This window comes from Phaethon aethereus, assembly GCF_964289735.1.
Source record: "Phaethon aethereus genome assembly, chromosome: 26".
NCBI lineage: Eukaryota > Metazoa > Chordata > Aves > Phaethontiformes > Phaethontidae > Phaethon > Phaethon aethereus.
The window spans coordinates 3,258,440-3,271,480 of NC_138602.1; the positions used below are offsets into that span (position 1 = coordinate 3,258,440).

Genomic DNA, 13,041 nt, shown 5'->3' on the forward strand with positions numbered 1-13,041 from the left:
TTTTTGTATTCATTCTGTTTTGGGTTAGCGAAACACTGTGAAAGTAGCCAATTGCTCAGTTGTTTTCTGCAAATCTTGTAGTTATGAGTTCAGGTCTACCTCTTAAATTCTTACTGCTTTAAAATCAGAAATTTAAAAAGCTCTTGTCTAATGTAGCTTTTTGAAATTAATGCGTCTTTAATAGTATTTCTAGCTCATGGCCACTTTTAAGTGTTAAAGAGTCTTTTAGCAGTATGTGATTGGCAGAAGTTAGGTTTGACTCTAATCTTCCAACAGTCAATCCATAAGGATTTGATTCCACCTCCAGAGTTACTGGAAGACAAACTGAGAGTTTGCAAGTGCACAAACTTTAGTTTCTTAAGGGAAGGAGGAAGTTTCTCGTCTTGCTTACTGTTCTGTTAGCAGCAAAATTGCTTGCCGTTTCTCCTTGTCGCGCTTGGCAGTGGGGTTGATAATTAGGCAGCTACGCGCGTGGAAAAGAGATCTTACTGAGGGAAACGGGCTCTGTGGTGTAAGTGCTGAGAATGCTTACTGTTACTCAGGCCCTTCCTGAGCAGGTTTTGTCCTGATTTTCTTCCTGTGCTGGTTCCCGAAGGATTGTATTTGAGCAGCTTTCTGCAGAGCTCATTTTTCTCTGGGCTTTAGAAGACAGGTTGATTTGGTGTGTTTGTGTGGTTGTAATCTTGTTCTGTCATTACCTATTTACTCCTTATTATGGCTTTTTGAGCAGATACTCCCCAGCCTCTCTGTTTATCTTTCTCCCTGTGTGTATTTCAATAAAAATGTCATTATTTGAAATCATTGACACTGCTGGTTAAAGATACTGAATTCCATCATCTATTGTCCTGTAAAATGATCCATTAAAGATAAAACTGCAGGCACTCGATAAAGGTTCTTTCCTAGGAACAAGGAGCGCTCTGATCTGTGTGTGATCTTATCTCCAGAGCACGTGTTTGCATTCTTGATGTAAAGGAGCCATAACAGAAGGGGACAGAGGAAGGAGGCCGGAGATTTTCCTGTCCAAACAGTGGTCTTGAGAAGGGAAACTGGATGCTTACAGCAGATTCACTGTTGGGTAACATCAGATACTGATGAGGAGAAGAAGAAAGGGAGTTGATTTCTGTCTTTTAACAAACTGGGAGGGAGAGAGGGATGAAGGGAGGTTAAACATGGAGGAAAGTAAAGGTGAGGAAAAGAGAGGTGACCGTGAAAGGGAGGGAGATGACAGCGCTTTCGACAAAGGAGCAATCCATTCTTCTTGTTGAAATGCCTTCCCCCCCCCTCCCGCCCCATACAGGCTGCAAAACAGCTTAAACATAGTGTGGAAAAAACAAGTTTTGATGCTCTCTGAGCTTTACTACTAGGAGGTGCAGTATTATAAATACTTTACCTTGTAGAAAAAGCAGGCCTTCGAAGCAGGATATGAACTTTCCAAATGAGGGACCACCCTGTAGGCAGTGGTGGTTCTTAATGGCTTCTGTTGGGTGATAAATATTCTCAATACACTAAAGGGTTTTCTTTGGAGGCATTGCTGCTGTCATGGGTGCTAAAGATGTTGAAGGTCAGGGTTCAGATTATGCATTTATGGACACACTTTGTCTTGCAGAGATTGAAATAATAGCTTTTTATTCTGCCTGTCACCACTGGGAGTAGGTTGGCATTTGAATCTTCGAAGGGTCAATATTCTTGGCACAACTAAATCTGCTTTGAAGACAGATAACTAACCCCCAGCTTGACACATGGTCTTAGGAATTTTGAATGTGCTGTTTTCTTTTTGTTTCTGTTCCTTATTTCAGTAATTATGGTGTGTTAAACTGTGTGGGGCCTGTTTGGCCAGACCTTGTGCAGACACTGTGAAATTAACTTTCGTACCTTCTCACATGAATTGGACTGAAGTGACATTTCCGGAGCCTTGGGGTTGAACCTACTCCTGCTCATGGTGCCCGGTCTCTAGTAGAGGGTGGGTGCATGAGATTTAGTAATCTAATCACTGCCTAATTGCTCTTTCTTGGTTTAAGGAGAGGCTGATGTGTAATGAGGTGGGGAGGCAAGGTGTTATAACTATCAAAAACTCTGTGTGTGACAACTGTAGCAAGTAAAGGTCTTGGAAGCTTTGGGGTGGAGGTTGAACTAAGGGACAGGATGGTCTGGTCCTCTGCCAAAGCCAGTGATAGCTTCAGGTGAGAACAGTTCTTAAACAGAGGGAAACCAGCGGAGAGGGTATGAGCAGGCTGAAGATTGTCTTTCACAGAATCATAGAATCTTTGGGTTGGAAGGGACCTTTAAAGGTCATCTAGTCCAACCCCCTGCAGTGAGCAGGGACATCTTCAACCAGAGCAGGTTGCTCAGAGCCCCGTCCAACCTGACCTGCGATGTGTCCAGGGATGGGGCATCTACCACCTCTCTGGGCAACCTGGGCCAGTGGCTCACCACCCTCCTTGTGAAAAATTTCTTCCTTCTATCTAGTTTAAATCTGCCCTCTTTTAGTTTAAAACCATCACCCCTTGTCCTGTCGCTACAGGCCCTGCTAAAAAGCCTGTCCCCATCTTTCTCCTCAGCCCCTCTCGGCCCTGGCAGCTGCAGGAAGGTCTCCCCGGAGCCTTCTCTGCTCCAGGCTGAGCCCCCCCAGCTCTCCCAGCCTGTCCTCCCAGCAGAGCTGTTCCAGCCCTCGGAGCATTGCTGGGGCCTCCTCTGGCCCCGCTCCAGCAGGTCCATGTCTCTCCTGTGCCGAGGGCTCCAGAGCTGGACGCAGCACTGCAGGGGGGTCTCCCCAGAGCGGGGCAGAGGGGCAGAATCCCCTCCCTCGCCCTGCTGGCCACAGCCTTTGTTATGGATAAAGTTTTTAATAGCTTTCAGTAGCCAAGAGGACTACGAAATTGAATTGCACCCTTTCTGAAGAAGCAGAGGTGAGGACAGAATCTGAGCTAGACTGAAAAGTCCCTGAAGAGCACCTGATGCTGGAAACTGTCGCTGCCGTAGTGAATTCCCTGTTATGTCATCCCTTAATGGCTTCTGAACTGGTCCTTGTATCCTAGGATGGTCTGTCTGTTCTTTTTTACTGACACACTCATTTAATTCTTAACTCACAAGACATTTGCTTATTTATTTTCATTGTTCCCGATAATAATTCTAGGCCATTAGAGGGGAAAATTGTATTCAAAAATGCTGTTTCACACTTTATTTGTTTGATGATTTAGAGTGATAGAAAATAGCACATTTGCTGGCTTTTATAGTCTGATAATTATCTGCATCCATCAAGCCATTCCAGGGGAATAAACAAAACACCAAGAAAATTACACTATTAATGACATCCTTTATGGCAAAGAGGAGGGATCTTTCTTTTCTGTTAAGGGGACTGTCCAGTTAAGCTTACGTTAACAAAAGCAAACTACCAGTGTAGGGAAATGATTATCTAAGACATTTGTAACTTTGGGGCAAATACCTTCTGGACCCGCAGCTCTGATGCCTGGTGATTACAATCAGAATCATAGAACCGTTTGGGTTGGAAGGAACCTTAAAGATCATGTAGTTCCAACCTCCCTGCCATGGGCAGGGACACCTTCCACTAGACCAGGTTGCTCAAAGACCCATCCAGCCTGACCTTGAACACTTCCAGGGATGGGACATCCACAACTTCTCTGGGCAACCCGTTCCGGTGCCTCACCACCCTCATAGTGAAGAATTTCAGTTTTGCAGGATACTCAGGAAGTCAGAAAATTACACGGACGTAGAGATCAGAAATGATGATGGAATTAGGTTTCATGAAACAAACTGGGAAGCTGAAAGTCTTTCAGGTAGAACTGTAAGTTCTGTATTTGTAGAACTGATACTTAATCCATTTCAGGAACCTGCTTTTGCTTTGGTAGAAAGAGTAGAAAAAGGTAATTTAAAAGGATCAGTATATTACTTTCAGAAGATTGTTGATTTTGGGGTAAGATGACATTTGAGTCATACAGCTATAATTTTTTTTTATCTTGAGATTTATTTCCCCGCCTCCCCGTTCTGTAAATCTTGTGTTCCCTGGCAAAGCAGCAAGACCTTATTCATGCCGTAATCCGACAAATTGCTGAGTGTCAGGTTTTCAGGTTAAGCTTGGCCCTTTGTCTTGGTCAGCCACTGCAAAGCTGACCCTTGGAAATACATACTGAAGGCATTGCTCTCTTGGTTTGTTTGCAAGCCCAGTTTCTTGGAAGTTTGATATATCTTAAAACAGTTGCTGATGCAGCACTATTTATGTAACTTCGCTTTTATTGGGGAACCAGGTTGAACCAGCAGGGAAAGATTCTGCACTTGAAGCAGTGGCTCAGGGTCAGCTTTTTGTCACTGTCCTGTTTTCTGTTGGCTGTTCCAGATGTTTTCTCTGAAGCAATAGTAGTTTATAAAATGATGGTTCTTAAGAAGGGCTGTTAAAATATCTATGCTGCCACCACTACTTCTATTTAGTTTGTTTGGGGCAATGGAAAATCCTTGCTCCATCTTTGCTGTGGTTAAAAGGAAGTGTCTGCCCAGGGCTGGATCAAAGTTAGTCCTGCTCTACTCCTAATTCGGTTTTCCCCAGGCAGAGGGATGACAGAAGCAGTTTTGTGACAACAGGCGTGAAGCATCGGGCAGTTCTAAGTCCGAGAGTCTCGACAAAGCCCAATACAAGATCTTTTGTGGGTGCTGTAGGCTTATTTTGGCCAATTGATATAAAAGTGGTATTTTGTTCTGAGTTTTTTTCTTCTCTTTCCGTGTCTTTGTGGAACCCATTTGTGCTATGAACTGAATGGTACAGAGAAAGGAAGCAGCATATTTTTATTTTTTTAAGATTTTGATAAAGTAGGTTTTTTTGTATTTTTCTAGAGGAAACCTACTACATTTAGTATTTAGGCTGGTAAAAAAAAAAATCTTAAAAGTATTCAAAGTCATGCATATAGAAAAGGAAATTACTGGGTGTGCTTTGCCATGCATAATCTTGTCAGTTGTCTCGGGAATTAAAGATATTTTGCTGTTGATCTGAGCCCCAACCTGTGGGTGCAAGAGGGAAGGTAACAAATCGTACCGAATGACAGCATTTTGTCAGTTCCCTCTGTCAAGGATTTTTGTCCCCAACAAGTGCCTGGCCATTTTTCATAGTGAAAATGGGAGGATGCTACTGTAAGGTCGTACACAAAAGCCAGCCCTTCGTGGATGTTTATACGCTGAATAACAGCACTCCTTTGATTGCAGCAATTCCTAATCTTTCCGTGTCGCCTCTGTTGTTATTCTGCTTTGTAATCAATCATTTTACGTCTATGTTCAGCTAGCTGGCTCGATCTGTGTGGTACTTGCAGAAGCCTTCTCTTTCTCTTACTGGTTTTAAACAGCAACCCAAATTCTTTCCTTATTGCCTATCTTTATGTAAAGCAGTCAGATTTGTGAGCGTAACTTAAAGCAGAATTTGACCGACACTTAATTGTCTTCTGCAGTTCATTTTGTGAATTCCTAAGAATAAATGTATAAGGATGTATAGGCTCTGCTTACAAGACTGGCCAAAGAAAAACCTTAATTTCTAAAATTGGAGTCACTCGTTACTGAGAGGCTGTTCTGTGGTGGGGTATTCCGATTGGTATATTATTACATGTAGTTCTTTTTTATAAGCTGGAAATTCCTCCTCTCTTGCTGGTTTCTATCCAAGCAAGTCCTTTTTCTTTGTCTCTCCATGGACCGTTCTCTCGAGCTCAGCTTGGCTTTTTGCAGTCTGCAGTTTCAGATAACACAGTAACCATGTTCCGATGTATTAAACTTTTAACATCCTCAAGATTCAATTAATCTTATCTTTACAACTCCCAATTACAGGCACTAATTAAGTGAAGGTTGCATTGTAGACTGGGGATATTACATTAATCATCGGCAGCCTTGTAGCCATAAATTAGTTCTTTCCCAATCCTTCAGCATTTTTCCCAGAAGTAATGGAATGTCTCATTTTCCTGTTTTAAGGGACATTAATCCCACAAAGGAGCTTTGGAACGGGATTAATTTTTATTTAGTTTTATCCCATTTATGTAGGTTATGAATGGTCTTTGTAAAATGAAAGCTACTAGCAAATGAAATTGAATTCTTTGATAATTATGCAATTTAAGGCACCGTTAGAGTTTGGTCAGAGGATGTTGCAAGTCCATTGCTATATTTATTATTTTCCAAGATTAGGTGCTACATAGTGTTTTCCCTTAGATTTATTTTTTTTGAAGCCATCAGTTTAAATCTGCTTAGTGTCTAAATCTTGAAACATCCTATGTATGATTTCTGTCCGTCGTTATCCTTTCTAACCTACCTGACCGTAGCAGGTAAATTTTGGTTTTGTACACAAGCAATACGGGACATGACTTCTATCTGACATTGTAGATAAAACTTTAGACTTGAAAATTGAGAAGCTGAGCAAGGGTGGCTGAAAGGGGTATTTTGAGAGATCGTATCATAAATAGAGCAATACTGTTTACCTGTTGTGGAGATGGTGCAGTTTCCCCACTACAATATCCTGTTTTCAGCTTGTTATAATGAGACGTGATGGTTTTGACATCTTTATTGGAAATAACAAAAATAATGCATTTTTTATTATTCACATTGCACAAAAGTTATAGCTGGCAATAAATGTCATTCCCTTTAATGTAAATTTTCAAAACTCTGTGTTACAAAAAATGGTATGCGCATTTCATTTGATGGAGTATGTCAGCAACTATTTACAAAACTCCATTGGTATTGTTGTGTGTGTCATCACATTAAACATGTTTAAGTGTATCATGGTATTTAGTTCCCTCCTTATAACCTGAACGCATAAAATCTTAGTCACCTGATTTTTGCTACTGTGAATATTGAGGTAGTATAAATTCAAAGCAGCAAGGTAACTAACAACTTTGGGGAAGAAAACCCACCATTTGAAACTTTCTTGATTTTTGTAAATAATCGTCACACCCAGCGCTGTTTCTGCAGCGCTTGGAAGCTTTTTTTGCAGTTTTTTTCTGAGTGATTTTTAACATTTTTGTTACTTTAAAGCATGCTGAAGTGTCCAAATTGCCTGCAAGAAAACAGAAATTGCTTGGTTTTACCTTTCTGAAGCGGACTGAGCTTGTGTGCAGCGGTTACAAGCTGCTACGCACAGAGCAGAGCTCGGTGGAAGGCTTCTCGGGGGTAGAAAGGAACAGTCTTCGGTTTTCTGTACCTAGCGTTTTCTCTCTTCATGTGGCAAAACTGTTCTAGAAGTAGGACTCGGTTGCTGTTTTCCAGTGATCACAGGAGAATATCGCAGTTAGGCTTGTGTGTGATTTCAGGCAGTTGATTGTGTATCTATACTTTGCACTTGCGGGGGAAAAACCCCACATTTCAATCAAATTATTTTGCACTCTTTTTACCATCAAAACTAACAAAAACTGTCTTTTAAAAGTGCAGAAGTTGTTCCCTATGCCCTTTAATGTTGTTTTCCTCAGAAGACCTTGCTTTTTCATTCGCCTCATCAAGAAAGTTATCGAATAGTTTAATTCTGTTATTTCACATCAGACAACACAGTCCAGCGTAGATTCAAGGAATGACTGCTTCAGCCGTTGTGAAGAATGTTTACTTTTTTGAATAAAATGAAAAGTATTTACACAGTTTTCTTTGAAAAAGGTTATCTTAATTTGCCGTAGGTATGCCAAGACACAGAGACCTTCCCTCACACCTTCTCAGCCCATCCAGAATTTCTTGTGTGTTAATTTTTATCACAGCCTCATGGTTTTCTTTTGCTGGTATCTTTCCTGCAGAAAACACGCCTGCTGTTCCCTATACTGATCTACTTCTGTTTTTTTCCCAGTGCTGTAGCATCACTTTGCCTTCTTGGTTCTCCTTCTACCTTGTGAAGTCCTGTGATGCTGTTTAAAAAAATTGCAGGAAAATATCACACATCATATAACATGTCTAAGGACTTTTATTAAAATACAGGCTTTCTTCCACGTATTATAATTGTGTGTTACTGAGACCTTCCAGACTTCTAAACGTTTGGTTGTATTTCCAGAGGTTAGTTGTAAGTGTTCTGTGCTAAAAGCTATTACCACGCTGGTTTCTAGCCTTCCTTTTCTTTCACTGTTTTTACATTATAGAGTGATTTAAAAAAATGTTTTCTTCTTTGTTAACTTCCTCCTAGGTATGCCATTCCTCCAGAACATGGCAAGAGATTGGAACGCCTGGCGAAAGGTAAGCTTTGCTTCCTCCTTCGTTTGGAAAAACACATGGGTGTGTTCTCAGTGAAAACTGAGGCATCCCAGGGGAGAATCCTACCCTTGATTTGTAAACGGATTGATAAAGAATTGACATTGAACTGGCTGGTATATTTTAATGTTGCAAGAGCTGCTTGATGAACCTGCTGCATTGGTATAAAGCTTCAGAGTCAGAAAACTTGTCAGGGAATTTTCCTGCTAGTGCAACTGTTTTCTCAAAGCCTCGGTCTTCTGGCACACCATGACCCTAACTAAAATCGATAGAAAAAAACCTTGAATTTTGAGGTATTGAGACCAAATGGGTTTAATAAAGAAATGGGTTTAATAAGAGACCCATCGTGCATCTCCGTGTGTAATATGAGGTTTGTCACGGTGAACTGAGAACTGTTGCTTCAGCTGCGTGGAGTGCAGCCTGGGGAGTCTTCCTGATGCCCCTACAGACACGTTCTGCGGCAAAAAAGGGTGCTAGGAACTATTCTTTCTTCTTACACTTCAAATGTTACATATACAGTATTAGCATTCACATAATCGTAGAATAGTTTGGGTTGGAGACCTTTAAAGGTCTTCTAGCACTGATGACTTTACGTCTTAAATAGGAAAGTGCTTACAAATTCAGCAACAGCATTCGTAGAGAATAGCTAGTGGACTTCTCGCTTTCCTTTGTAATGATACACACTGTATGTGGTTGCTTTCCTTTTATTCCGGTCTCATCCTCCTTTGTGTTTCAGTGCAATAAAGGCCATCTTAAAAAAAGCAGGAAAAAAAAAAGGAAAAAAGCGGGGGGGGGGGGAAAGGAGGAAAGAAAAAGAAAAAAAAAAAGAGCAGGGCTGGCTCGGGCTGTGATAAACTTCCACCTCTCACCAGGCTGGCTGTAAATTTTTGGCCTTACAAAGCACCAGCCTCAGCTCCCGAAAACCTTGTATATGTGTTCTTGCCCGACTACCTGCCAGGGTCGCCTGCGAAGCGGCCGCCAGCCGCGAGCGCAGCCTTTGGCGTCCTGGCCTTGGCATTTCTGCCGATTTCTGGTTGGTAATGCTGGAAGCTTCAGGGAAGATCTCTGACTGCAGAAGTATATGGTTTTTAATTTGTTGATGTTGTGTTTGCTTTTTGTTGCTATTTTCGTTCACTTGCAAATGTTCTAAGCGCTGCCCAGCTAAAAAAAGATCCTGTCCCAGAATAATTAACTCAAAATCTACATATTTCATCTTCATTGAGGCATACTTTTTAAATCTGTTGTTGAAGTTAGTGCAGCAGAAGCGGGCAGAAAAATCGGGAAGACTGTTCTAATGCAAAATGAAGAAATGCTCTGTTTTTCCAGAAAGACACGTTCATAGTAATGGCATTTCTTGCCGATAGTCTGACATGCTATTGACTGTTTCATATGTGAATAAAAAAGGGGAGGATGTTGAAGGGAGCAATGGGATGTGTACGATAAATGTAGAGTAAATGGGTATAAATGTCCTAGGGCATGGTAGTATTGTTTTCCTGTGCACTGAGCGCCATGATCCCTGAATAGAAAAAATACTGAAAATTACTGCTCAGAAATGTTGCGTTTCACAGCTACACTTCTGTTTAGTCATTTGCCAGGTTTTATAAAAGTTACTTTTTCATCTACTAAAAAATAAAAAAAATCCAGATTACCTGCGTTCTATAGAATCTGAAATATCACACTGAAGTCTGACTTTGTAACTTATTCTTACTGACGCTCAATTTTTGACACACGTCAACGGTTGGCAATCTGTAAACTAGAAGCAAATTATCAATGATCTCGTCTTTATTTTCGCTTTCTGTTAGTACCTTTTGGAAGCTGGGATGGGTAATGTTTTGAAACTACAGTGAAGCCGTATCGCTGCTTGGACATTCTCCCTGTCCTATGCATCAGCGGTCTATACTATGAAGACGTTTACTATGGAGAAAAGAGTAGGCAATTAATATGGAAAATGAATAGCTGAGCTGTAAATGGGCTCACTGGGAGAGCTATGGAGCCCATGGAGAGAATGTTAATGTCGTTGCCATGTTATTGGTGCTAATCACTTAAAATGTGCTTCTTTATTAGTGGCTTTAATGAGAGCCACTTAAACTGTGCATTAAAAAGAGGAACTGCAGAGAGGGATGACAGACTGGGTAGCAGACAGTCATAATTTTAATTGAAATGCTTTTAGTACAAAAACATAAGAAAACCTGGAATCCAGTAATCCTTTTCACTTTCTGAAACCTCTTCCATTATGTCTCATCAATTAGTTTTGTTTCCAGAGCTAGGGTTACTTATTTTTCTAAATGGTGATGTTTTTTAATCCCTATAAACACATAATTTGTTGTTCAGTCACCCACTTGGAGTAGAACACGTGGTCTTGAAGAAAATGGTGTTACATTGGTTTAGCTGGCATTTCTGGGAGCGAAGTGCTGACATCAAAGGGTTAGTCAGTTTTTACCACAATTTCAGTATTTTTAATTATTTGTGATTTGTTTTAATAGCTCAGTGTGGATCCTGTAGCTATGGTAGAACTTAACACTTCATAGCGCGTAGATGCTGTCTGAGTCGGATCATACTGTCTCTGCCAGACTTGTTAGTGCCCACTGTGGCCAGTGAACCGGGTGGCCTTGTGATGGATACGTTTTGTTTCCTTTCTTTTGACCAAATATTAACATCTGCATGCTTATTTTTTCCTTTAGTGGGTGGTATGTAGGGCAGATTGGTCTAGAATATTACGAGTTGCATCACTTTCCCGGGAATAATATAGCAGCCCATCACAGGAGGTATAAAAAGGACACAGCAGTGTTTGGAGTAGATGGTGATGCTTGTTACTCTTCCCTTGTCCATATTCAGAAAAAGGGTGGCTCACGGTTTAGGGTACTACCCAAAACTTGAGACAGCTTAGTCTGCTAGGGTTTTACTGAGATTTTGACCAAGTTGCTTATTCCCAGACATAGAAGACTTACATGCTAACTCTTAGCTTGAATGGAATGTTGCGTTCAAAAAAACCCGTGGACGTGGCACTTTGGGACATGGTTTAGTGGGCATGGTGGTGTTGGGTTGATGGTTGGACTTGATGATTTTAAAGGTCTTTTCCAACCTTAATGATTCTGTGAATTTAGACGTAGGTGCCCCAACATGCACGTTTTTGTCACAAAATTGATGTGGTATTTCAAACAATGAGGCATGTGCCAATTACTGACATCTTCACTTGTACGCCTATTGTTTTGATCTATATCAAGTATTGAGGCAGGTTTTAATTTTGCCAGCTTGTTTCTGCTTAAGTAATGATTGGATATAATATTCCTACAGTGATACTCGTCTTGTTAATGTCTCTGCAGGATTTTTTCCAGGAAGCTCTCAGGGATGTGATGCTTTCCTCCGTCACAAGATGACCCTCATTTCGCCCTCCATCCTGAAGAAGTATGGCATTCCTTTTGACCGGGTATGTACAAAGGATGCATTGAAGACATTGGCAAGTTGTTGAGGTGCACAAAGCACAGCACCCCAATTTTAAGGAAACAATTCATTGCAAGCCACTGGGGAGCAATTTGCTTAATTTCTGAATGCATTATGATGCTAAACGTATCCTATCGGTTTAAACCAGGTGGCTGCCTGTAAATGAGGATTTGTGGTTTGGCTAAGATGCTTTCTGTGAAGTGGTTCTCTTCATTAAAGCTTTCGCTAGAACTAACTTTGTCAATTAAGGAGCCTCTCCAGGTAGAGAGGGGCAAACTGTAATAGAGACGCTGTGGCTTATCAGTAGGCAGCATAACTCATTGGTAATTCTTGAACACAGTCTTTTTTCTCCTGGATCCGGCATGAATCAAAAACTGGAGTTAGACGTGCTGTTTCTCTGTTGTGTAAGCGTTCTCTCTAAGCCAGTAAGGATTCGTGAATCCTTAAGTCCTCTTATTTGAAGTCTCTTATTTGAAATGAGGGGTCATGTTTATTTGGTATGATCTTTTTAATATGCTTATTCTTAAAGTCTTCTGGCAAGAAGTAAATCTCCTCAGCCAAGCATGCTTACCATGGGTTTAGTATCTGTGCAGAATCAGTCAAACAGCTACTGCTGCTGTGTGTTACCGGCACACACAGCCTGTCCTGCCAGGGTGTCCTGCCTTTGGATGTGGGAAAAGCGATTGAGTTAGAGGTACTGGGATCTTAACTGCAGTGGGAAGTGTCAAAAAATGCCCGATTCAAACTGATTTCATCCTTCCCCATCCCCTTTGCATCATCATCTGTAGATATTATGGCCATCTTTTTCTAGGTAAGAACTCTGCAGTTCTGATCTTTTTTTTTTTAATTTATTTTTTTAAGCATGGTTTTGTTAGAGTTAGTCCACCTGAGACAAAGTATAGCAGCTATTTGATGAGCCTGGTGATTCTTTGAGATGGAAGTAAAAGATCTTGGTTCTTTTATAGCATAAAAACTACGAATTCATTCAATTTACTGCTCCAGAGACGGTTTCATTTTTCCTGGTGGAAGGCTATGATGAATGAAATTTGAAGTGTGATCATCTGGCTTGTCAGATGAGTTTGCTGTCAGTGCAGGGGAGACTTTTATGAAGCAATGTGGTGCTTATGGTTCAACATCAGCAACTAGACTCAGCCTAGTTTGCACACGATGGCTGATACTAAATTGTTCATAGAGAGCAACAAACGTTTTTTCTTGTAATTCTGTCTGTGGAACCTAATTCCCAAGTGTGAAAACACAGCTACCTGCTACACTTGGTTGAAAATAATAATGAAAATAACTAATTGTGGGGTCTGAATTTTTTGGTAAGGATTTTCACTTTACAAATTTCAGGACAGTGGATGTGTGGATTGGAATATGGGAGGCATCTCAGTTTAATGCATA

At 40.9% G+C, this 13,041-nt stretch overlaps 1 protein-coding gene across 3 annotated transcripts in view; it reads left to right on the forward strand.

Annotated features, from left to right (window-relative positions):
• Positions 1–13,041, forward strand: part of KDM4B (lysine demethylase 4B) — a gene marked incomplete at both ends in the record, with an annotated part of 79,223 nt that overhangs the window by 15,488 nt on the left and 50,694 nt on the right. For all 3 annotated transcript variants that reach the window (XM_082011027.1, XM_082011028.1, XM_082011029.1), the window contains 2 exons: positions 8,135–8,184; positions 11,523–11,626. In XM_082011027.1, the coding sequence (XP_081867153.1) occupies positions 8,135–8,184; positions 11,523–11,626 (154 nt within the window). The remainder of the gene's footprint in view (positions 1–8,134; positions 8,185–11,522; positions 11,627–13,041) is intronic.